At 49.0% G+C, this 24,594-nt stretch overlaps 4 protein-coding genes; 1 reads left to right on the top strand and 3 right to left on the bottom strand.

The window, feature by feature from the left end:
- Window positions 1-35: 35 nt before the first annotated feature.
- Window positions 36-2,740, bottom strand: GSTUM_00004321001 (uncharacterized protein; the record flags this gene model as incomplete). XM_002835552.2 has 5 exons in its annotated part: window positions 36-903; window positions 959-1,907; window positions 1,961-2,217; window positions 2,296-2,669; window positions 2,725-2,740. 5 exons carry the CDS (start codon window positions 2,738-2,740, stop codon window positions 190-192), a joined length of 2,310 nt encoding a protein of 769 aa, XP_002835598.1. The 3' UTR covers window positions 36-189.
- Window positions 2,741-6,028: 3,288 nt separating this feature from the next.
- On the bottom strand, window positions 6,029-6,834 carry GSTUM_00004320001 (uncharacterized protein; the record flags this gene model as incomplete). XM_002835551.2 has 2 exons in its annotated part: window positions 6,029-6,353; window positions 6,413-6,834. The coding sequence occupies 2 exons, from the start codon at window positions 6,832-6,834 to the stop codon at window positions 6,290-6,292; spliced, it is 486 nt and encodes a 161-aa protein (XP_002835597.1). The 3' UTR covers window positions 6,029-6,289.
- A 2,998-nt stretch (window positions 6,835-9,832) lies between these two features.
- GSTUM_00004319001 (uncharacterized protein) lies at window positions 9,833-10,825 on the bottom strand (the record flags this gene model as incomplete). The annotated part of the gene is made up of 1 exon (XM_002835550.1): window positions 9,833-10,825. One exon carries the CDS (start codon window positions 10,823-10,825, stop codon window positions 9,833-9,835), a length of 993 nt encoding a protein of 330 aa, XP_002835596.1.
- A 10,303-nt stretch (window positions 10,826-21,128) lies between these two features.
- On the top strand, window positions 21,129-23,486 carry GSTUM_00004317001 (uncharacterized protein; the record flags this gene model as incomplete). XM_002835549.2 has 5 exons in its annotated part: window positions 21,129-21,511; window positions 21,595-21,696; window positions 21,763-21,930; window positions 22,008-22,375; window positions 22,426-23,486. The coding sequence occupies exons 1-5, from the start codon at window positions 21,420-21,422 to the stop codon at window positions 23,484-23,486; spliced, it is 1,791 nt and encodes a 596-aa protein (XP_002835595.1). The 5' UTR covers window positions 21,129-21,419.
- Between the last annotated feature and the right edge of the window lie 1,108 nt (window positions 23,487-24,594).

Raw genomic sequence — 24,594 nt, 5'->3', positions numbered from 1 at the left:
GTAAACTTCACTTTTAGAAGAGGATCTACCATACGTCTCTCAGGAAACCCTTTAATTTGCTGTACCTGACCCTAGGAGACGGAGTAAACAAAGCCACACATCACTTGCCCAACAAAATCCCTTGTCCCATCATTTCCCGTTCTCCATTCAATTCTCAATGTCCACCTAAGCTGAGTTACCTTACTACTCCTACCGCCTGCTGGACCTAGTAGTCCTCTGGCTAGGTAACGGCTCAAAATCATCATCCTCATCGTCATCGATGTCCTCGTCATCACTGGGAGGGTGTATAGCCCTGTGAAATAAGGAGTTACTTGCCTGACTTTCACGCGCCTGGGTATTCTGTGTAGCACCAAAGTTCAGCTTTGCCTGCCTCGTCCTGGCTGTACTGGCTTGCGAAGCTTGCTGATTGGCTGCGCGTGTGGCACCCGCTGGTCGCCGAGGAGCAGCAGCTGGCTTTGCCGCAGGTTTACGTGCTGGTGGGGCGGCGGTGGTTTTCCTGCCTCGACTACTGAACGTCAGAACAATATATTTAATGAGAGGGAATGGGGTAATAGGATAATACGTTGTTTTTGGTGGAGGAATGCTCGGTTCGTCCTCGTCATCCTCAATCATTTCGACATCATCATCGTCATCATCTTCAACAACTTGCTTCCTGCCACGGCCTTTTGCGGCTGGGGCAGCCTTTCTACCCCGAGTTGAGGCCGCTGCACTTCCTCTCCCTCGACCCCTCCCACCTCTAGCTGCCGTTTTCCGAGTGGGGGCTGCCGAGTCATCGCCGTCATCGTCGTTCTGGTCTCCATCATTATCACTTCCGGACCGAACCAGCGCTGCCGGCTGATCCGACCAATGGCCATCAAGATCTGAATACCAATGGTCAGGCTTTGGTTTTAGTTTCTTCCTTGTCTGTCAGGTTGTCAGCACCCTTCAGCTAGAGCGATGAGGAGAATGTAAAACTCACCCTCTTCGGCTTAACAAGCCCCTTGGCAAAGAGCTGCTCAAGATAACTCTTCTGTTGCTCTACAGCCTCCGAGATAGTCTCCTCATTTAAATCGTCAATCTCCCTCAATTTCGTCAAGTAGCTTTTTAAGCTGTCCTCGACAAACATCTCCACAGCATGTTTGTCATCCTTATCAACGAATTGTCCAACCGCATCACCAAGTCCATTACTCGGTAATATCTCTAATGTAGCATTGGTCAGAAATTCTTGAACCAATTTCTCTACCTTGACATTATCTATAGATCCGCCGTACTCTTCAAGTAAGGAGTCTTGGACGTGCGACCCACTATCTTCAAGCATGCCCCCAACCTTCCTCCGAGCTGCGGACTTCTTTCGATAAAACTGAATCACATCATTCACGTTCGCGACCTTTCCAACGAAACGATTGGAGAATCTCTGCGGGTTTTCGGTTTCGAAGCGACCACCCTCGGGTGCCGAATATTCCACCCTAAGCCGGATTAGCGGCAATGGAGCATCCTTTCTCTCGACTTCAGGGTCTTCCTGAGCATTGAGCCACTCAGTAACAGCCTCCTCTATCAGGTCTTCGACTGTATTGCAAAGAAAACTAGTAACCGCAGTCCTATTCGTGTTTTTTTTCCATACGTTCTTCATCTGGGGTTCCTCCGCAAGAACAATCTCTTTCATTACAAACGGCCGCACAGTCTTGAGTCTTATCTTCTCTAATTCAAAGCCACGACCTGTGATCGAGAGTATGCCAACATGCTTCGTAACAGCCTCGCCTTCGCACAAGGATGTGGCTATCGAAGATCCGGGTTGAATGACATGGAAGCCCATTTCTGGATTGAACTTTGGCTCGATTAAACATTCGTGCTCGTGCCCCCAAATAACCATATCTAAGAACTCCTGGAGGAAGTTTTCCGGTAGATATCCAGTCTCCGTATGTCCATGACTAGAAAAAACTAAATAAACTTCGCCTTCTCATAGGAGCAGGAACGAACTGACTGATTTTGATGAACACACATCAGATTGAACCACTCCTTCTGCTGCACATCTGGCCGCAGGAACTTAACTTTGCCGTCCCTGAACGTCCGGAACAACCTCTCATCCCTAACATTCGACAGCCCGTATAAAGCCAGCTTAGTAGATCCCTTCTGTAGCAGCACCGGGGTAACGGTAATATTATCGTTCTCCGGAGTCCGCCCAAAATAGTTCAACAAACCCGCCACCGATAATAGGTCTAGAGCACATAACCTCCCCTCCTACCACCCCAAATTCATCAGCAAACCCTTCGAAAAAGAAAAAAGAAATGAATACTAAAAAAGCAAACAAACACATACCCCGCTCGGGTCATCATGATTACCATGAATCGAGAATACCGGAATAGCGACATTAATATCCGGATCCTCATAATTGACGTGACCCCCCGCGCTCTGAAACGTCTGACTGGTATCCGACAGAATCTCAATCTCGCAAGGTTTCTCACCGTAGCAGTTCGCTCGCAAACTCTTCATGACCTGGTACATGGCTTTTCTGGAAGGCTTATTGTCATGGAAAAGGTCCCCAGACAGCAGCACCATATCGACATCCCGATCTTTCGCCAGGGACATCACTTCATCGAATGTTTTCCATGAGTCGTCGCCGCGGATGGGGTCTCGTTCGTTGTAGCCGACGTGGGAATCGGTTGCTATTAGGATTCGGAGGGTATTGGCATCTGGTCAGAGGGAATTAGTAAAGTTAATAATAGATTTGGGCATGCATGGACGGACTGGATCGAGGAGGCATCTTGGGTAGATCCTGATATGTAGCGCCTATATCGATAGAGGTCTTTTTGCAGTTGGAGAGCGATGTGAAAGGTTAACTTAACGCGGTGAGTAAGGGAAACGCGTTGCACAAGTAGTGATGGACGACGTCACCTGATGGCTTGGCGGGACAGCACTTTTAGTCGAATCTTAGTGGATCTAACTTAGTTCTAGTGATGGTTTGTGATTCAGTCATAGAAACCTAGCTCTCATCCCGGCTTTGCTGCTCGGAGTTTTATACAATGCACAAAGTCTAGAGAAACTCATCCTCCATACAGTGCTTAAGCGAGAGCAAGAAGCGAGTTCTGCCCACCAACTAGCCCCTCCACCAGATCTTCGGTAGTCTCATCCCCAAAGAATACCCGGGAACAGAAGATATCTGTCAATGTTTGCGCAGTATCGCGACTCGAAGCAACGATGGACAGCCCACTCAGAAGTGGCCCTCCATTTTTTCTTTGAAAAAACTCCTCAGACCTATGGTAACAAAAACAAGAGTCCAATTCGCCACATAAAATGCCTTACCAAAGAAAAGGAAAAAAATGAGAAGAAAAAAGACCCCCCTTAGTAAAATTATACACAAGAATCGTAGCCTCTAATTGAAAATTCGCTCCACCATACAGGGCGACCGGACGGTGATCATTCCCACAGCTTAACTCGTAAGGTTATATACTATACTCTGGGGGGAAAGACATGTCCCCCGCGACCGTAGCCAGAGCTTTGGCGTATCCAACAAGGTGTCGAGCAAGTGCTCCTTGGAGGAAAGGAAAGCAAAAAAAAAAAGCAAAAAACAGAAAAAATACAACTCGGGCAAACAAGGCATATCGTCGTTATTTGCCGAAGCGGTCGAAAATTGAAGAGTGTCTGTTGGAGAGAAGGTGTTGCCGTGTCCTTAAGAATGTGGATGTGCCCTCTCCGCCTTTTCTGCATAGCCCGCTCTTATCTCAATGGTCGGGGATGCAGAGTACTGTTGCGCATCGAAGCACTTACCAATGGCTCTGCGGGCCGGGTTAGAATACGGCGCTTTTGCGGCTTTTGGCCATGGATTTTAGGGTGGACCTTTCCATTGTTAATTACCTCCGCCCAAGTTTTAGGGGGGGGCACGGGATGTGGAAGACTCATACTAGCTGGCACGGTCTCGCCAAAGGCTCTCCGGCTTGTAGCATCTGATCTCTTGCCCCGCTCTTGTTCATCCATTTTGGTTTTAGGGGCTACCGATGCAGCTTCAGCCTTCGCTTGAGCTTCCTTTTCCGCTTTGATTTTCTCATCTATCTTTGCCTCTTCCTTTAGGTACTCTTGCTCTTTTTGAAATTCGGCCCAGAGTTGCTGACCGAGCTCGTATTCCCTCTCTGCAATCTCTTCGGGGTCCAAACCAGCGTTGGGGTCGCTTCCGAAGGTATTCAGTCCCACAAGGTGCATTCGACTCTTTTTTCTCCTCGCTTGGTATTCCTGAAACCTAGCCCACTCATCGAGGATCTCCGGCACTTTATTCCACTTCTTGAGATCGTCAGGATTGAAGGATGCTGTAGATTTATCTAGGCTAGCGGAGCGTTTCGAACGCCCCCGGCTAGCCGCTGGAGTCTTCCTGAAGCCGTTTGTATGGCGCTTTGAACCAAGAGGCATCCGGGTACCGTTGTTGGCAATTTTTGATGGGGAATCACTCGTAGAGGCTAAATCCTCGTCTTCATCAACAGCCACCGAGGAAAACTTGAGCTTTCGTTCTTCCGCCCCTTTCTCCACCAGATCTTGCTGCTCGTTGTACCGAGTCGGGGACCCTCCTACTAGCAACTTGACCTGGCGAACACAGAGCATTTCAGTATGCACCTGACGCCGTTTGCGTTCCTTGTCGGCTTTGGTGAGATCTTGCGCCAATTCGTGATTTCCCGATTTGAAAATAGCGTCGATAAATATTTTTGCGGCAATGTCCTGTCTTGAGAGGCTGTCCCTAAGTGTTTCCAACTCTTTCAAGAGGTCATTGTCGGCCAATGTCAAACCCCCGTGTGCGTTACCTTTGGGACCCTTAAATCGACGAAAGTGACGAAGTCTAGGATCGGATTTTGGAATTTTCCAAGTCTCGGGAGATGTGCCGGATATTTGCGGTTCTTCAAATAGCCAGTCCCAGCGGGACTCCTGGCAGCAACGTCTCCAAAAAGAATCGAAGACATTATTCGCGAACTCCTCCTTTTCTCTCTCGGTGTATGGCACGACGGACTTGTGCTGAGGTTTGGACTCAACTTCATCACCAAACCTAGCAATTTCCCGGGTCTCAACTTTTCCTGCCCAGGAGAATCCCCGGCAGAATCGGCAACAGCCGTCTTGTTGTTGATAAGGGCTATCCCAATTGATCTTGACGGGATTCTTCTCTCGTACTTCTTGCCAGTTGATCGGTGGAGGACCGTATCTATTTTTCGGCACGGCAATTCTCATTCTCTCCAGAAAACCGTTGTGACTCAAGGCTAAAATCAGTGTGTCCCAATGCTTCGGGTTGTTTTCTCGGTCGTCGTGAACCTTAAGAATAGCATCGGTTGGCAACGATAAATTCTCCTTCAATTCGGCCCGGAACACTCTCATCTTGATCCCTTGTGAGTGAAGAAAGTCAACCCATGAGGAGAACTCGGTCTTCTTGAAATTTTTCTTGAATTCCTCGCGAACAGTCAAGGGTTTCCGGAGTGCCGCTGGCGTTTCACGAATAAGAGCGGGAGTATCTAGAGCTCCGTAAAGGGATGTTGTGCCCTTGGGAGTGTTGGGCCCCTCTTCCGCAAACCGGACTTTCTTGGCCGTTTCTGCTAGCCTCGGCGCTCGCTTCTTGGGCTGGGGTGTTTCCAGTGGTGACGGCGAGGGTGATATTGCTTTTCTCTTTAGCAAACCCCGCTCGTTACGCATACGATGTCTGAATTGTACAGAGAACTGTTAGACTTCTGCGTGGCCAGGAGTGATTGAGATGGCTTACGGAGTGGCCCCGGCATAATGGGGAGGAAGGTCTAGCATACTCTGACCCTTGCCATTCTTCCTAGGAGTCCTCTGTCGCTTGGATCTCGATAGCGGATTATGTCTTGGGGCCCTTGTTACCCTCGCCTTTGTAATTCGCCCGTCTTTGACAATTCGTCTCCCACTAGTAATCGCTTCAGCAACAACAAACCCAGCGTAATGCAATGTGGACTTGATTCCTCTGCAGACTAAATCGACGCCCATCCAGACACCAGCCACTAGACCCATAGCTGCATAATCAAACCTACTGAAATCATTCATCAGGGAGCCCGCCATTGGTGCAGATGACATTTGGGGTTTAGTGTTAGTGGTGAGGGTCGATTTTTGAGCGACTTCGAGGCCTGGTGGGTTAGTCTCAGGTGCGGGCCCAGATAAGGATTTAAGGCGCATTGGCGCCGTGGATGTGGGGGTAGGTTGATCCGGCGCATTTTGGGTGATGGGGTCTATGGCCCAGGAAGGTTGGAAGCCATGATCCTCCTCCTCTGTCGGCCTTGAGGGAGGAGGGGTATACGGTTCGGTAGGGGAATGAAGGGGGACCCAGTTTTTGTCAAAGATGCCTCCGGAAGACATGTTGCGCTAAGCCAGGACTTTGGGGCGGGGGGGGTAGGTGACTAAAAATTTGTCAGTGTGAGTGTTGGAGACGGGATACCTGAACCAAGTTTGTGATTACCGTTGATAGAGTTTCGATAGCGCTGCCCAGGGAACCGTAGGGGGTTGGGGGGGGGGTATGTAGAGCAAGACTTCAAACCCGCAAACACGCAGAGGGAGAGCCACTAGGTGTTGATAAGACGAGCGCGCGCGATCGGGTGTTAGTTGACGAGATAGTTGTTGAAGGAGGCAGCAATCCCCGAAAATAAAAGCGCGGGAATGGTGTTCAGGATAGGATAGACTGTTGGACCTCAATGAGACTCGAGCGATGGCTAAACTTGAATGAAAGAGTGTGGTTTGTGGGGAATCTTTACTCAGGGACGGTTGAATGGGTGAAGAGAATTGGAAATCAATGACAATGGCAAGAGCGTTTCGACTGATGTTTTTCTTAACGCGTGAGAGGAACCAGAGTGGATTCTTGGCAACAATGGCACAGTAAGCCATCGAGTCGCGCAACCCCTTTTGAGGCTCCCCATTGAGTTTCCAAGATCTCCGAAGCAATCTGACACGTGGTCTTGGCACACGAGCCATTCTTTGTTCAACCTTGCCCTTCTCTCTCGATGCAACAACTCTCCTACGAATAGTATTGTGAATAGTATTGTGAGATACGATTCGGCAGCCTGGTCTGTTGATTGAGACAGAGTCTCTTTCTTTATCATTCACATCACGCATCTCTGCCTTCCAATACCATTTGCACTGTGCGGTACAATTCTAATGGGAACCTCAAACCGTATCAAACGCAGGTATCACAGTACTGTACAATGCTCGAGTACCGTAGTCTATCCGATAGCCTTCGGACCCAACCAACAAAGAGACCGCGGCTCAGCACTGGGGTATGATATGATACTCGAGTCTAGCCAACCAAATTCCTAGACCTTCGGGATCCTCATCCACAAACCCTTATGCATGAGCCCCTCCTCATCCCACTCCCCCATGCTCTCATCAACCACAAACCCCGCCCTCTCCCACAACCTCACAACCCTGGTCTGCGCATGCACCAAACACATCCTATTCCACGCTGACCCGTCATCCCCAGTAAATTCCTTCCTGGCAGCCCACTCAACCGCCGCATCGATCAATTTCCTCCCAACCCCATGTCCCCGATAAACTTTTGACGTAGCCCACCGTCCCAGCTTCAGGTAATTTGCGTGCTCCTGTCCAACAGGGATGGGGCCGCCGGGATGGTGTCTTTGGGGGCCTGGGACTATTCGGATGGTCCCGATGGGCACTCTCTCTGAGGCGTCAGCGTCAGAGTCGTAGGCTACTATGTGGTAGCTGCGCTTGTCGTCGTCGTCAAGTTCGTTTTCTGCTGCGACGCCTTGCTCTTCCACGAAGACTTCCTTTCGAATAACCATTGCATCTTCGAAGGTTTGCGATGTGATGCCCAAGACGGGCTCTTGGGAGAGCACGACTGTGGGATTGGAGGGTGACATTGTCACTTAGGATTTTGTTGGATCGGTGGTGGTATCATAGAAAAACATTTAGCTTTCGGCACCTGTATTTAAGCCATTGTATCCCCGGGAAAGGGCTTGCGCGGGGTAGTGGGGCAATGTGGGACAAGAGCCTCAGATTTGTTTGTGAGTCAGACCCGCGGGGGCCGAACTTAACTCCCGTGATCTTTTCACCGTATGAGAAGTCCTGACTGGATCATGAAGATTTGCGATCGATTTTCTGGAAGCTATCGGCACTGGAAAAGATTTTCAGTAAGGTGCGCTGGTGTTACAGTTCTGCGCGGTATGAGTCCTGTTTTCCCCTCTCTCCTAACCTAGCCATCCGAGCATACTTATACTCGTAACCTGAGAATATCAACGTTACCCAATCTCGGGATAGAAAGAGTCTGATGCAGAACTAACTATGGCGAGCGAGGTTGATGAGCGACCCTCTTCGGTAATTGAGGCGACGGCATGTATTAGAATATTGACGTTTTCCGTTGAGGATGCCTGGACTATTCTTGAGTTCGGAGGTTGGTCGAAGCTTGGAGCTTAATGCACCGAATCATATCTGGTGATGCTTTCTCCCCTGCTCGCGATGAGTATGATATTTGAGGGATCGGGGGGGAACGATGGCCTCTTTCGAATGCTGGTATAGTACAATATTTATCTTATCTACCACTTGGGGCTTTCCTCACTTTACTCTCAAGCAAAGATAAACCATAAATGCTAGGTTGGACACAGGGGGAAGGTAATATGGGCTCCTTTTCTCCAAAGTTGGGAGTACGATGAATCCAGCATCATAGTGAAGATCCTATTCCTCACAATTATTCAGCAGAGTTTAGGTCAAACGGCCACCTCTCTTCTCTCCCTATCACTCGCAATCTGCGCACTCGTATCCTACGACCCCACTAACGAAACCCAACAAACGACAGCGAACCACAAAGTTATCATAGCCAAACACCCATCCCATCCCCCCCAAAAGGAAGGAATCCCCAATAAGCCCAACAAACGAGCGACCTCCTGTGCAAACGCCCATATAAAACTAATAAACCTCCCCTCCCACCTCTCCTCCTCTTACACAATTCTAAACCACCGAATTCGCATCGATTGGCACGCATTTCACACTCCCCTGGAAACCGCCGACTTTGCAGCGTATCGCACCATCCCGCACTCAGCACGTGCGTACATATCTGCCGTACCAAAAAAAATAATTGAATGTGTATCTTCAGCTGCAGAGGCTCTCTCGCGCCTACTGGCCCTCGACTCGTCCGTCGCCACCCCCATCCGCGCGCCCCAACGCATTTCGAGGGAAATCCGGACTGGCACGCCGTGGTTGGTATGGGGGTTACCGAACAGCCTCCTCCGCCGCCGCCGCTCCCTGGAGTAGGTGGTGGTGGAGGGTTGCCGGATATGTTTGTGGTTAGAGCTTAGGGGAGTTATTGGAATGGTACGATATCTTGTGGTGTGATGGTGTTGTTATCTTCGATTGGGGAGAGGAGCGATGGAATAGAGGGCTGATTTTAGTAGGCATTCGGGTTTGCGAGGTGGGGTGCGGATAGGTGCAGAATTTAGTGTGATATGGTGGCTACCTGAGCTGGAGATTGGGGTTGGAGTTTGTGGTTGTGTGGTAGTGACATATGAAGATGGGATGAGAGATGAGATAGATGAATTAGATGAGGTCAATGAGATGGGGGTTTGTTTGTTTGCTTTTTCGTTTGTTTGTTTAGCTAGATTGCCTGATAGGATAGGGTGGAGGTAGAATTATTATAATTTTTTCTCTTGAAATGCTTGTTGCCCATCACCAGATGCTACGCTAAGCGGATGCCTGACTAACTTGGGCTCTCAGAAAGGCAGAATTAACATCGTAAGGAAGAAATCCATTCCGCCGCCACCGCCCATTCTAAGAAACCTTTTTTTGTATAAGCCAGAACGCCGGGTAAACAAATAAGAATAATGATCACATCACGCATCCAGACTTTGAAGAGATGGAGGAGAGATAAGATAAACCCTCACTTCCCAACAACCCATTCCAACCTGTCCGCAATCTCCCTCCACTCCATCCTTCCCTTCTTCTCAATCTCCCCAGAGATCGACTCCAACTGCCTCTCACCAAGCCTGACGTACCACCCCTCCCCAGTGATAATCCCAACATCCTCCCCACCCCTAACTTTCCCGACCAGCCCTTCCCGCCTTAGCACCTCTACGCCCCACTCCTCGCCCCTCTTCCCACCCAACGCGCTCACTCTCCAGGCCCCCGGAGCCGCAACCTTCTTCTTCAGCCCCTCCACATCCCCCCTCTCATTCTCAGCGCCGTTCCTCTCAGCTTCAAGCCAAGTTGTTGTCTCCGCTTCTTTCTTCGCCGCAATCTCATCTTCAACCAGCGCGCATCTTCGCTTCTCCTCGAACATTTCATCACGTTCCGCCGTAGCACTGGCACGCATCGCAGCCTGGGAGTGCAAGAGCTCGTGATATGCCCTCCGCTGATCCCGTCGTGCAAGTGAGCGTGCTTTCTTAGCACCGACGTTGCGGGTGTGGGGGATGTGTGGCCTTGTCTGTCCGCTAGCTGGTCCTGCTGCTGCCGCCGGTGTGGTACCATCACCTCCCCCAGCATTGAATTGCGGTAATCCAGCGCCGTTGGCGGGAGCTCCCTCCTCTAGCTCTGGTGGGACGACAAAGTCTGGATTCTGTACTTGCCATTGGCGCATTAGCCCCCCGGTTTCGGTGTCTTGGGGGTGTTTCTCTTCCACCTTATCACTATCGCCGCCGTAACCTTCTTCCGCTTCCCCTATGAGGGCTTGCTCTGCTTCTACGAGCAGAGGCTCTTTCGCTACGGGCTGTGTCTCAGGCACCACTTGCAATCTGCGCTTGTTTGTTTGCTCGTATATGTACACCACAATTGCGCCCAACACCAATAACAGGGCGAGGAGGAGGATGAAGCTGTGGACGAGGGGGATGGTGAAGTTGATAAGTTCTTTTATGATCGATGACGCTAGGGAAGACATTTGTGGATTCTTGGGTTGTGAGTGGAGGGATGGAGGAGGTGGTGCGGTGATGATGAGCACCTGCTTGGTTCTTACTGGAGTCTCTGGTGGCACTAAGGGGCTTGGCGGCACGTGGCATTTTCATGGATGATCACTCGTAAGATTTTCTTTGTTTGCGGTAGTGTAGGGGGCTGCTGATGGAAATAGAATTGGGATCTTGCTTTAAAACGGCAAAATGGAGTAAGTGGAGTGGAGGGAGGGCTGTTGCATTGCTATGCGGTTTTTGCTAGCTTGGGAGCTTGGTGAGCTTAGGTTGATGTTATAATATATTCTCGACTTAGTTTATTAGCAGCAATAGCACAATTAGAACACCAGGGTAACTACTCTTTGTATTCGCGATATTATAGACTAGTATCTCCCAAATCGACAAGCATCTTTCCCATAATCTCGAGCGAAAAATAAAATAAAATAAACCCTTGCTCTGCGATTCCGTACTCGGTTCCGGTTCTCCCCCCCCCCCATTATTTCCCAACGAACTTCCAAAATTTGAAAAGCCAAGTATTAACAAACCAAATAAACAAAAAACCAATGCCAAAAGGTATAATGCAAGAAGTAGAGTACACAAAAAAAAAATGCAAGTTGCTAAATGACTAAAAGAAGCGAAAAAAGAAAGTACGACCTACTACACTAGAATCCCTGCCCCCCAAACCAATTATCTATATAATTCATCTGCTCTGCAGTCAAGGGTGCAACCAAATTTTGGTTTTCATGGGCGGGCTGGAACATGGCGAATTCCGTATCAAACGAATTAATACCCGCAAGCTCAATCACAGGCTCACTAGGAGTCTTCTGCGGTGGGTAGACCTGCGCGGTCCCAAAGCCCTGTATCGCCAACCGGGCCTGGGCAGCGGGTATGTGCGGAACCTGCGTGGAAGCAAGAGGAAAGCTAGGGGTAGGAATCAAGCCGCCACTCTGTTCTTGCTGTTGGTGTTGTTGGACACACTGATCAGCGATGTATGTAGCAGCGGGCTGGGGGCGCGGGCCCCGATGGCCTTGGCTGCCTCTATGCATAGTAGTAGTGGGAGCGGTCCAGGGGATGGGTGAAAGTGACCTAGATGCAAGGTTAGGTATTCCTGCAGTGGGTTGGGGGGTTGGGGTGGGTACTGTTATAGGGGTTGATTTCGATATTGGGGTAGGGGGTGGGATTGTGATTGGGTTGGGTCTGTGGGTGGACCTTCGAGTTGTTTTGCTGGCTGGTATAGTTGGAGGAGGAGGCTGGTAGTATTGGTGTGGTTGGGTGTGAGGGAGTGTCCAACCTTGTTGGTTCAATGCCTGGGCGTTATCTGCCAGAGGAGTAAATTGGGTTGTGGTCTGCTGGGGAGGAAGCTCCCAACTCAATTGAAGGAGTGCCGGGTCAATGTTTTCCTTGGCCCATTCTTCACCTGCCAAAGGAACCTTGCTCCAGTTTACAGTGTCAAAGAGTTCAAGATATCCTAGGTTAGGGTCAATATTGGGGTATTGGTTCCCATAGGTATAGCCTAGGAATGGAGCTGGGGTTGTTATATTTTGCGGAATAGGTGCTGCCATTAGTTGGCCGATGTCATAAACCATCTCAGGATCGGTATAAACAGGTGCCTGAGATGGAAGCCCGGCTGGATCTATTAATTGCCCAATGTCTTGAATCTGCGAGAGATCAGTTGGAAGATCGGAAGTAACCGGAGCAACAGGATCTTCGGCGATCTTGAATTCACCCCCGGTTCTCTTTATCTTTTTAATGGGAGGTGAAGTTAGGGCAACCTTGGCATCCTCACACTCAGAGACAGACCCTCCAGTGCCTTGGGTAGTCTCGCTAGCAGTAGAACAAGACCTCGTCCGCTTCTTGGCCTGTGATGGAGACCTCACACCCTTTTTCCCCGTCTTTCCATTCCTAGAAGCAACCATTTCATGGGAGCGGCCCTGACTCTCCATAATCCTCATTGTAGCAACCGTCACACCGGAGCAACGCTTTCCACCCCAACCACGACGGGTAGTGACTTTCTGGGCAATATCATCACTCGTAATCCCCGGAGGGGCACGTACTCTCTTGCGGCCTTTGCGAACACCCGAAAGCCATAATGCATAGGCGAGTGTATTCTCAGGCGCCCAATCACTGCTGACCGTATAGCCTTCGACTGCCTCGATGCGCCAGTTAGTGAATGCGGAGGCACTAGCGGGGGAAACACCCATCTTGTTGATGCGCGTGCAGTCTGGCTCCTTCTCATATATGCGCCTGTTGTCGGTGGTGAGGATGTTGAGGACGACGAGTGGAGCAACAGGAATGAGCCGCTCGAAGCAGTGCAGGTGGAGATACCCTGCCGAAAAGTAGGGGTCGTTGTCATCCTTTTGCCCTTCCGCAAGGCGCCCGGTGACTTCGTCTATGGCGACTCTGTGGTCTCCAACTTTGAAGGCCCGGTCCCAGTCACAGACTTTGGACCTGCACTTTATGTACTGTGGCTCTCTATACCGGCACTGGAAGCTATATGGGTGCTTTTCGATCCTCATGTTGAGGCGCTCGCCATTCGGATGATCTGTCAAGTTAGCCAGTCTTTTTAGAAGGGTCAGGGCGTGGGGTTATGGTGAGAACATACCTCGCACAAATCTCTGCATGCTCTCCTTGTCGAAGACAATATCTCCATGCAGATAGCCACGAGTAGTATACTTAAACTCAGCCCATGGCTTTAAGGGCTCGTACACAGAATAGACTATTGGAACCTCTTTGTGTGAATCCTTGATTTTCTGCATCGCAGAAACTTTTCCAGTGACCTTTAGATGGGATGTTGGAGCAAGGCTTTTTGGGATACTTGTGGCAATTTCCTGATTCACAGGAGGCTCCGTCAAGTTGGAGGGACCTCCGTTGTCGTCAAGAGCAAGTCCTTCTCTGAGAGAAGACGCCGAAGAAGAGGAAATCACGATGGGGGGGATTTCATCCTTAGGGCTGAGAAGAGCTTTCGTAGGAAGTATCAGGCTGGGGTTCTCAAAGCCAATAGGAAACTGTTCATCTTGACCACCCTCTTGGCAAGCAGGAGATGAACCAAAAAGACTTGAAACATCTTGGGGGGGGTTATTGTAATCGGAGACGGAAGCTTCAGCAAGAGCGCGCGGAGACGATTGAGGCTGATCAAGCGATGCAAGGTATTCCTCGAGGTCGAAAACGGGAGGATATAAGAGCTCCCCTTGCGCGGGAAAAGGAATACCGGTGCAGATTGATGCTGGCCCTTCACAACCCGAAGCATCCAGCAAGCCAAAAGGCTCTTCACTGCTGTAGAGAGCAGAATTCAAGTTCTGGGCGCAAGAGTGAGCCGGGGTTCCAGCAACGATACTATCAAGATTTGATAGTTCGAAAGGCAGGTTGTAGATGTCTTGCTGCAAAAGGACAGGATCGACGGAATGCGACAGAGGGTCCATGGAGACGGGTAGGAGATCGCCAAAAATGGTACTCTTGCCATTCTCAAGTAGATCAGTGAAATAGCTCGCCGGCAAATCGCCGAATTGCATCTGGGTGAAGTCTTGTGACATTGTGAGTGATATTTGAGATTTTTGTCTGAAGCCTTGTGAGAGTGATTTGGGATTCTTCTTGCTTTGAGTATATCTTGTTATCTGTGTACTTGATAGCGTAGAAGATGAAGAATGGGAAAAAACAGCCCAGCTGATTAGTTATATAGGACTAAAAGGAATGTGTTTAGGTAAATTTGAAAAGATCGTAAGATTCTCAAGACAAGAAGGAAAGTTGAAAAGAATGTAGATGCCCAAGATGAAAAGAAATGGATCCAAATGCCATATATCAGGATGGGCCCGCCAAAAAAGAGACAAAACGGAAGTTCATGTTCAAGATGAAAAACGTGGGAATCAATGGTTTTATCTAAGTCTATAAGATTTTTTATCAACTTGAATGCACCAGATCTGGTCGGTAAGCTAGGGAGATTTGTTTCCAAGCTAACGTTTCGGAAAAAATGTTCTTTGTTGATTTGGTATCATATCTACTAAAGAATAGTGTGATATTCAGTCAGGAGCTGTCACATTCTGACGGGTCTGGCTGGAACAGAGAAGCAAAGCTAGGGCACCAAGAACACATAATCGTCAAGCCAAAAATACATCTCGATCACTACTGTACCTCAATTCATAGCGGGGGGTTGATTCTAAGACAACCGAGAAACCCTTCAGTAGATATCTTGAAAGACCGTCAGGCATACATCACCAAGAGTAAATAAAATAGCCCCGGGGCAGACACCAGAACTCAGGTTTTGGGTTGAGAACCGAGTCCCCGAAAAATAATGCCACGAGTGCTGCTTTGTAACTAGTTTCACCTCTGCTCAACTGAGAGATAGGTCATAGGTAATCTAGGAAATATCATATTAGTGTTTGGCGAGCCAACTTAAGCCTACCACCAATTTGGCTCGTCCTCGGCTTGAACTTTTCGGCACTATACTGAGATATGGGCACCGGTGGGAGTGGTGAGACGAGGTTCTCCTAGAATAGGTGACGGTGGTTAATACGGGTGATGATCTGTGACTAGAGAAAATCTTGAGTGGGATTGAGTTTCATCCACAGTCCTGGAATTAATTGAGCCTAATGGCAAACCAACTTGAGTTCAAGGCCGAACCCGTCCCAATCCGGCTCGGGTCAAGCACCGGGCTCCCAGTGTATCGGGGGCCAAAAACTCAAGCATACTAAACCACGTTCTTTATTGTCACTAGTTAAAAATAACTGGACGCGTCCCAGTAGAAACAGGAAAAATTTCCATAGAACCTTCCAGCTAACAAAGACCACAAGTGATAATCTCTGCGGTGAATAGCGCTCATTAAACTAGGATACTGCATCAATAAGAGCCCCATGAAAGCCATCTCAGTCTGTATACTACGGATAGGAGAGTAAGGGGTTTTATGGGGTCGCCACAGATCTGGATTAAACCTACTGCTCATCGATACCAATAAATCTTTCCTATTGCTAATACCTGTAGGGGTTCAGTTATTTTAGATAGGTGACAATAGGTTGTTCCGTTAATGAATAGAATAGGTCTGCCCGATCTTAGGCAGCTGCGAGAAAGATTTCACTAGTAGCAGAGAATACATCCACCCTTAGATCTTCCGGATAGCAGACTTACTGTGTGGGGAATATTAGCAGATATTAGTGTTTAGGACTTGGTGTCCTCACACTCCTTGTAGGGATTTAGGTATTCTAACTGAGCTCAAGACTATATAACTTGTCTCCCAACTGACACTAGAGTTTATGTATGTCATTCCAAACGCCCATTAGATCACTGATCCACTGCAGAGGCCTGGTAATGTTTTGGTTTCCAAAGCCATATGGGTTTAAAGCCACAAATAATTTTCTGCTTTTACCTCTACATTTTTATTAAAATCTTGAGTTGCAGTAATCCTATGATACTATTCACCACACTCGAATAAGCACCCCTGGCCCGTGACGTTTTCCCTACCTCAAGGACAGATGATTTAGTTTAATAATTTATAACGGGACGGTTGGAACTACTGCACACCTGCGAGTTGTGCGAGGAGCTGAGGAAGTTAGGATCGCAGCCACTGCACAAGCTAGGATTTCCACAGGACATCACCCAAAACCATAATACTTGTTGTACTGTTTAGCGCACTTTTCTTTAGATTAGTTCTTATAAGAGAAATATTATACAGTCCCTAAGGCAAAAGTGTTTGTGAGTCTGCTTAGTCAGATATCTCCCATTTTCTCAAACACTTTTGTCTAGGGACCGTAATTAACTGAAGAGTAGCCACACCCTAATTGAGATGCACAGACTGGTGGGCATTTAAGGAACTCCCTAGAGCAGAATTTTTTTTGTAATTTAGGACCAGGAGTGAGTGACTGGTTGGTGAGGCTGTTTTTGCCCAGTTTGCCTCACAGCGCTGCAAGTTTAGGGTCTCACAACCAACCCCAAATCACTGACACCCAAATCTCTCTCACAATCACTACACTTTTTACGTCCTCCACCTCTTCTCATTTATTTCTCTCCTCCTCCCTCGCGCTTCTTCCTCCCTCCCAATCCACCCTTCCACAAAAGCCCCCTCTTAGACACTCATCTTCTCTCCTCTTGAAGTCAACTTTCTATCAAAGGTTTTTATTCCCCCGGAGCCAATACCAGATACTAAAACAAACATAAAAATTTCCCTTCGCCACCTTGCGTGTATTGTTGCTAATAGAATCCTTGCAAAGTTTAGGAATCGATGAGTTCTAAAAAGCGTCAAGCCTTTTATAATAAAGTTGACAACTCTCGGGTCACCAAGGATCACCCTACCCCCACCTCCGTGGCACATGACGGGCCTTCAAGTAGGTTGAGGAGTAGGCAAAGTCTCTCACACGAAGAACCAGCTACCAGTCTCAAGGAAGTCCAAAATACCCCACCTCCAGAGCCAGCCTGGAAGCAGAATTTTGAAGTTGTTGTTTGGGAGCGCACTCCAATGCAGATTCCTGTTGAGATTCAACAGAAGCGGAAAAATTCCTTCAGTGAGACAATCATCGATAGATGGCCTATTGCGGTTGCCCGTGAAGCGATTGAGCAAGAAATTGCACTTCACGCACGCGGGTTGCATACTAGAGATGGTGCCAGTAGTTCGGAGAAAGAGATTGTTTCTAAGATGAAGTGGGCTAATAGGCTCTTGAGAGAGGGTTATTGGGCTTTTGTTCAGAAAGTTCCGGCCTCCCTTCCAACCCCATCCACCCGCCGTTCACAATCTTATCGCAAAGAAAATTCTGAGAAATCCAACCCTCATGGTTCGGCATGTGAGTTTCCCACCTGTGGGAGGTCTCTTCAAGGTGGCCATTACAGGATTTCCTTCGAGCCCCCTCTACACTCAGGAACCTCCTCGGGTTCAAAGGTTATCGTCGACTTGACCCAGGGCGATGACGAAGAAGAAGAGGGTAATACTTCTATTTCTAATGACGATGAAAAATACACCTTTTGTCTGGAGTGTTTCGATAAGCTTTTGATGCCCTATACACAGGGTAGAGGCAAAGCCGAACCTACCGATCCGTTTTCCCAGATACCTGCGACAAACGAGATGTTTCATCCACCTCAACCGGGATATCTTCGCCCAAGCCCGTCCTGCAGAATATATGATAGGATTCAACCGGAGACCAGACCCAAATTCAATGGATCCTTCAATTTATCGCCCAAGGAGCGAGACGCTATTAAGACCTGGAAGAGCTACAACTATAACAAAGGGCTCTCGATGATGAGTAGAAGGAATGGTTTTATGTTTGCCAGGGGGCTTGATTTTTACCAGGAAGATTGCAAGGCCAGCGGCTTGGATGGCATTGGTATTGCTGAACTCATGTCCGTTTATTTCCCAGAGAACTCGATTTCCCACCACTCCATGCAAAAAAGTGCGACCAATCGCGCCTCCGGTGAGTCGGGCCACTGAAAATTACCATAATTGGCTACAGTATGTGCAGTACGGTATTGCTCAAAATTTACCACCCTCAGTCACTTCTCAGTGGTTAACCTATTAGAGTCTGAGGGTATTTTACCTTTCCTTTCATTAGAGAGACCATCAGTCAACACCTAACCAGCGAAAAATCTGATACATGTATCCAAAACAGTTTCATGAGCTACTATTTGCTTAGTCAACACTCAAACAAATATTAGTCTAACCCGTTTCGTACTTATACTTGTGCATCCTCTTGCTTTTAACCAAAAGTAGTGACGTTGTTTCGCTCTGCCCCCAATTGTGCAATCCCACCGACCATCTTGCTCAAGTAGATTTCCAACTTACCAATTTATTGATTCTCTTTCCAGCGCACGCTATGGTAGAGTACGGTACTCGAGTACAGTACAGTACCTTTACAGAACCTGTATATCGCCGGGAGGCTAACCAATAACACCCATCGCCATAGCGATTAGCGTGATTTCCAAAAACAGTTCCGTTGGAACGACCACTCACTCCTTCTCTGCACATTCTCGCGCAGTTTGCCTCAATCTCTTAGACAACCTCTACAGCAGTCCGTAGTGTCCAAATGTGAAAACATATATATCCATGAACGCCCCCTCCCAATATCCCTTCCTCTCTAACTAACTCTCGCCTTACAAAAATTAACATAGGGAACATTGACCGCTTGAGATACACCCAAGATCATGCGCCCCTCCCATCGCTCCTTCCTTCTATTTGTCCTCGGAGAATCAGCAGCCCTCAGTGACACCAACAAATCCCCCCTCACTCGGAGCATAAAAATTACAAACAACTGCCCAGAGGGCCTCCACCCGGCCATTGTCGGCTCAGCCGGGACCCCTCTCAACGAGACAGGGTTCTACCTTGCCAGAAATGATGCCCACACAATTGTCGTTCCCTCATCCTGGGTCGGGCGTGTATGGGCACGAACAAACTGCACATTCGACAGCAACGGTCGCGGGCACTGCAGCACGGGGGATTGCGACAAAAAGTTGATGTGCGGGGCCACGAGCGGTGAAAAACCACATACGATTGCGGAGTTCACAGTGACGGGGCACAAGAATGAGACGTATTACGACATTAGCACCGTGGACGGGTACAATGTTGACATGGCAATTGTTCCCGAGGAATCGGCGGGGCCTGCCTTGTCTTGTTCGTCTAAAATAAAACAACTCCCTTTCCTCGTTCTAGCAACCACTCATTTCTTAGTTGCGCTAATATTGGTGCGAATACAGGTGTATCAAGACCCGAAAAAGGGGCCCCGCACTGGTGCCCCCACGAACTTTTGCTCATCCCTCCGAAGGAAAAGTTTAGCTCACTCTTCGATCCCGATGACGATGATTCAAAGGAGTATTTCAGCCCCTGCCACAGCGCGTGCTCAAAATGGGGTCGTGAACAGGACTGCTGCTCCGGCGAATACGACAACCCGGAGAAGTGCAAGCCAGGACTCTACTCGAAGCGCATGAAGGAAGTATGTCCCGACGCATACAGTTTTGCCTACGACGATGTCCTATCCACGTTCACGCTGCCGAGTGGACCTGGCTTTCAGGTCATATTTTGTCCAGATGGGAAGAGCTCCGCTGTGAGTAAGGGCAAGGAGGAAAAATGCGATGATCGGGAAGAACCTGCGAAGCCCCAGGTTTACCAGCCAAAGTCGGGCGCGGAGGGTTTTAGAGGCCCACGGGCCTACAGGGTCTTACTGTCCTTGCCGTTTCTGGTTTTTTTTATTATGCTCTTCATTTAATATAGGGATGTGAGGGGAGAATTCTGTAACCTTAGATAGACAGACAGGTTGACTGGTGTCGCTTTTCGGCGTGGTGTTTTGTTTCTGGTTCGTAGACTATCTCTTGGTTAACCAGTCGTGCTTAAATTCTGCTATATCGGCCACCCTTTATATATCTAAAGAAATACGTGGTCAGTGGTTTTTAGCGGCAAATTTGTGAACTAAGATCCTGTTTCTGTAAATAAGCCTGTAAATCACCCTTGTTATTTATAGTTAGTGAAGTTGAACACGATTACAATACTGGTTGTCATAGAGAACAGATATAGAGAACACTTGTAGATAATGGGGAACATAGGAGAATAGAGTATGATACTATGCTGAAAGGGGATGAATACCCCTATCACGCTAGCCCCTCTCTCCCTACACCAATCCTACTTATAGATAACATACGAGGGAGGATTGCTTTAATCCCTACAGGATCGAAAAACCATAACATACACAAATATTTGGAGCCAAGAGGTAATGCGAGTACTGTACCGCACCCAATTCCCCGTTCAAACAGAATTATAGGACATTGTGGGGGGGGGATTTGGTGAACGCAAACGGACTTGCCATTTCAGCAGCTACAATTTCTAATCACACGTACTTTACAATTCCTACCTCAGGAGGTCAGTACTACGATAATCACAATTTTTTATTCGATGGATCAATTAACCACATCACGCACTCCATTTAAAGCTCCTAGACAAGCAGCGCCCCGATAGATTTGGGATATGCGGCACTAGTGAGAATGCCCCCCACAAGGACAATGTTCAAGGATTGTCTGTCATGGCTTGGCACTCGGATACCTCCCATAGGCCTACCTGTGGCATCTCTTTCTCACCCCAGGAAGACCGAGCGAGATAGTGTTACACAGTGGGTGCGGGGAAGTTGAGGGTATTTTGGAGAAAGGCTCTTCTGGTAAGTTAGATATTCTACTGCACTTGATATTTGCCGCGGTAAAGAGGGTTCGAGAAGTCCACGAAGGCTCCACTTGGTAGGATATCCTACCGTTACCCGGCCTTCAAAGTAACTTGCCTGTCGGCGCTCCCAAAATCCAGGATGGCAAAGCCAAATCAGCGGCATCTTCCATCTTTTCAACCGACCAGAAGGCATAACACAGCATACCTTGAAAATCGCGTGATATCATATTGAATCCACCCTACTCGCAGGGTTAGGGTCAATCCGCCCCATATTCAACCCAACAGCCCACTCACCCCCGTTAAACCTCAATTTCACCCGTTCCACAACGGAAGTTGTGCAATGCTGAGTAACACCTCGGCAAATACACTTACTTCATCGTAACCCTATCACATCACACATCTCAATAAATACACGCGCGCAGCACGCACGGAAGACGCGACAATAACATTCTGAGAATAACAGGCGGTGTTCATGAAGGATGGACTTGTCGGCCAGTGCGAGCAGCATTCCGCCAAAGGACTTGCCTCCCATCGCGGCGTTGTTTGTGATTTATTTCGATATCAAGGCTGGGTGAGTGAGTGGGTTTGTGAAGAAAGGGGTGAAGAGGAATGGGGAAGAAGAGAGGGGAACAGAAAGCTAACTATGAGGTGTAGACAAACTATCATCTGGAAGAAATTTGCGCAGGGAGTCTCGCTTAGCGGGGTGGAATTTAAATCGCTGCCGAGTGGGCTGCATAATTTGGTGGAAGATTTAGTGTTTGTTTCTCCCCTTCGGAGGCAAGATCTGTAGGAGAGGGGGGTTGCTGATTGGGCGGGGGTTAGGTATTTCGTCCAAGCACCATATGCAGGTATCAGTGCTTTCATCAATACTCCTGCGGCGGAGGCAGAACGGAACGCCTGTATGCTCTCCGTCGGTGTGCTCGTTCCACTTAGCTACGGACGGCTAGGGAGGAGTTGGAGACATGCGGAGAATTTGAAGGAGCTGGCAAAGTGCGATATCCCCTCACCCCCACCCTCACTCTTCCAAGATGGTGGCACTAACGCAGGGCGTTTCGACGGTGATTCAGGAAATTTGCAGCAAACACAGAAGACCATGCACCGTTAGAAGAATACTACGAATTGAATAGGATTCATGAATCCACAGAAGCTCCTGAGTCGCCAGCGGAGTCACCGTCAAGTTTGAGGTATCGGCCTTCCTCGAGATACAAGCCTCCGTTCGATAGTTTGAACCGCCATAGCCGGACGAGGTCCATATCGGATACTACGGCTCTTGCGGCCCCCGGGCAGGCGCTGAGTCCATATCACCCTGCATTGTCACTGCCGGAGTTTGTGGATACGTTTGGGCCATTGGTTTTCCCGCTCTATAGAGCCGCGTTGACCCGACAGCGGATATTGCTTATTACTGGTGCACCAGTTGAGTTGGCTTGCAACTTTGGTTAGTTTCATCCCAAGACTTTTGAGTACATCTTGTTAATGAGACGATAGTCTACGATATATCAATCCTTTCCAACATCCCCCTCTCTGTCGCTGATCTCCTTTCCTCTGAACCCTCCCGCCTTCGTCCACTCTTTAGCATAGGAGTCCACGACATCCCATTGCTAGAAGAAGAAGCCAAACGAATACACCCAACATCCCAGCCCCCGCACGACCGCGACCACCTCGGAGGTGAGCAGGGTAGCTGGGTAGCTTGTACAACCGATGGCATCTTATACCTAAAGAATGAGCTATACGATGTAGTAGTCTCCATGCCCCCAGCACACTCCAAAAACGCAAAGAAAAAAGTCTGGCCCACAATCGAGTGTCCCGCTGGCACTCCCATAAAAGCCACACAGCGAGACCTAGCCAGATACAGAGCACTGAAAAGGTCCCTCGCGCGCTACAAAAACACCCCCCCATCCATAGACCTCTCCTCCCCAACGCAAGAAGAAGACCGCGACTCCCGCGAAGAAGAAGTCTGTGAAAAGCCCACCTGGCGCGAAATCGCCTACTCATCATTCATGTGGTGGGCCAGCGCTGGAGAAAAGCGCCGCGAGACTGAGACCGCCGCGTCTGACGAGCTCTTCTTCGAAGATAGCAAGCGGCCCAGAAGCGAAGTTCTCGACGACGCCGTCACCAACGACGAGGAAGTCCACCCGCTCCTGCCCACATCCCCGCGTCGGAACAATTCTTCGCCGTTGCCGAGATCCCACCACCGACGGAGGTCGAGCGCTTTCAGTGTTGGTGGTGCTGGTGGTGGTGCCGGCAGCGATTTAGGGAACATGGAGATGGATATCGTCGCGTACTTCCATAGACTCACAGGACGGCTAATGGCGTATCTAGCTAAGATTGTGGACGACGGGGAGGACGATGGAGGTGCTGGTGGGGATGGAGAAGCCGGGGATGGTGACGAGGTGTTTATTAGCCTTGAGGACTTGGATAAGTTGGGATTGGATCGGCATAGTGAGCTTGACGTTACCTTTGTGAAGAATATCTGCTTGCGGTACTTTGGCCGGGAGGCGGCAGTGGAGGGAGTTGCGTGGGAGTGTTGTGGGATTAGGTATTGCTAGGCAAGCTCGAGGGATCTCATTCGCTCTTTTTTTGTTTCTTTCATTCCGCTATTCTCTGATTATATGGATATACTATTCGGTGTTCTTTTCTTCTATAGTCTAGTCAAACCGGCTCGTGTACGTTATGGCATGGTATTTTATTTGTAGATGGATTTGATCAATAGGTGTCATCTCCTCTCCCCGCTTCTCTCATTCCTTCCTACCTTCAATGGTGAACAAAGCCCCCCCTATCATACACCCCCCCCCCTTTCCCTTTCCCTTCCCTTTCCTCTCCATCAATCAAGGACAAACTCTCCCCTCCTCCTCTCCCATTCTTCCTCCGTAAAGCACTTCTGCGACCAAGCATGCACTCCGGCAATCTCCTCCTTCAATGCCGCGTTCGCCGCCCGATGTCGCATCAGCGTAGTCTTGCCCTTGAACACCGGTGACCTTGACTCCCTCCATTAGCATGGGAGCTCGAGTGGAAGGGGGGGGGGGTGGGGGGTAAAGACACTATAATTGCCTCGAACATTTGGCCGCAACCACCGGAGGTGTCTTTTAAGTGGACGAAGGAGGCGGAGAGTTTGGTTGTTATGGAGGATGTTAGGGTTGCTACGGTTACGGGGGCGGTTGTATTGACGACGGCGGGTGTGGACATTTTTTAACGTCTGATGAATGGGGATGGGTGGATTTTGGACGACGACGGACACCTTTTTTTCAAAATTTGCTTTGCGGAATTGCGGGTGGGGTAAGGTATCATAGCTGTGTGTGGTGGCGGTGGTGGTGGCTTGGCGGTAGGAATCTGGTTTTGGTTGGTCGCTGGGTCGCTCGGTCGACCATTGGTTGTGGGTTGATGTTTGAGTGAGATGCTGTGAGTGAATTGTTGAAGAGTCAGAGGGGGAATGGTTTCGATCATTAGCACACCATCTGTAGGAAAGATAATTTGCCCGGAAAGCACAGATAAGATTTCCCGTTAAACCGTGAAAGAAGAAGAACGCAAACTCTCGGGGTCTACGGCCGCTGGAGGTCTAAGCTGGTTTTTTTTTTGTTTTGTTTTGGTGGATTGAGTAAGCTTAGGCCCTGCTTGGTTCTATTATCCAATATTGGCCGGATGTATTCACCCAATTCC

This window comes from Tuber melanosporum (assembly GCF_000151645.1).
Source record: "Tuber melanosporum whole genome shotgun sequence assembly, scaffold_11, strain Mel28".
Lineage (NCBI taxonomy): Eukaryota > Fungi > Ascomycota > Pezizomycetes > Pezizales > Tuberaceae > Tuber > Tuber melanosporum.
Note: the sequence above shows the minus strand (reverse complement) of the source record. Positions and strands in the feature narration are given on the sequence as shown.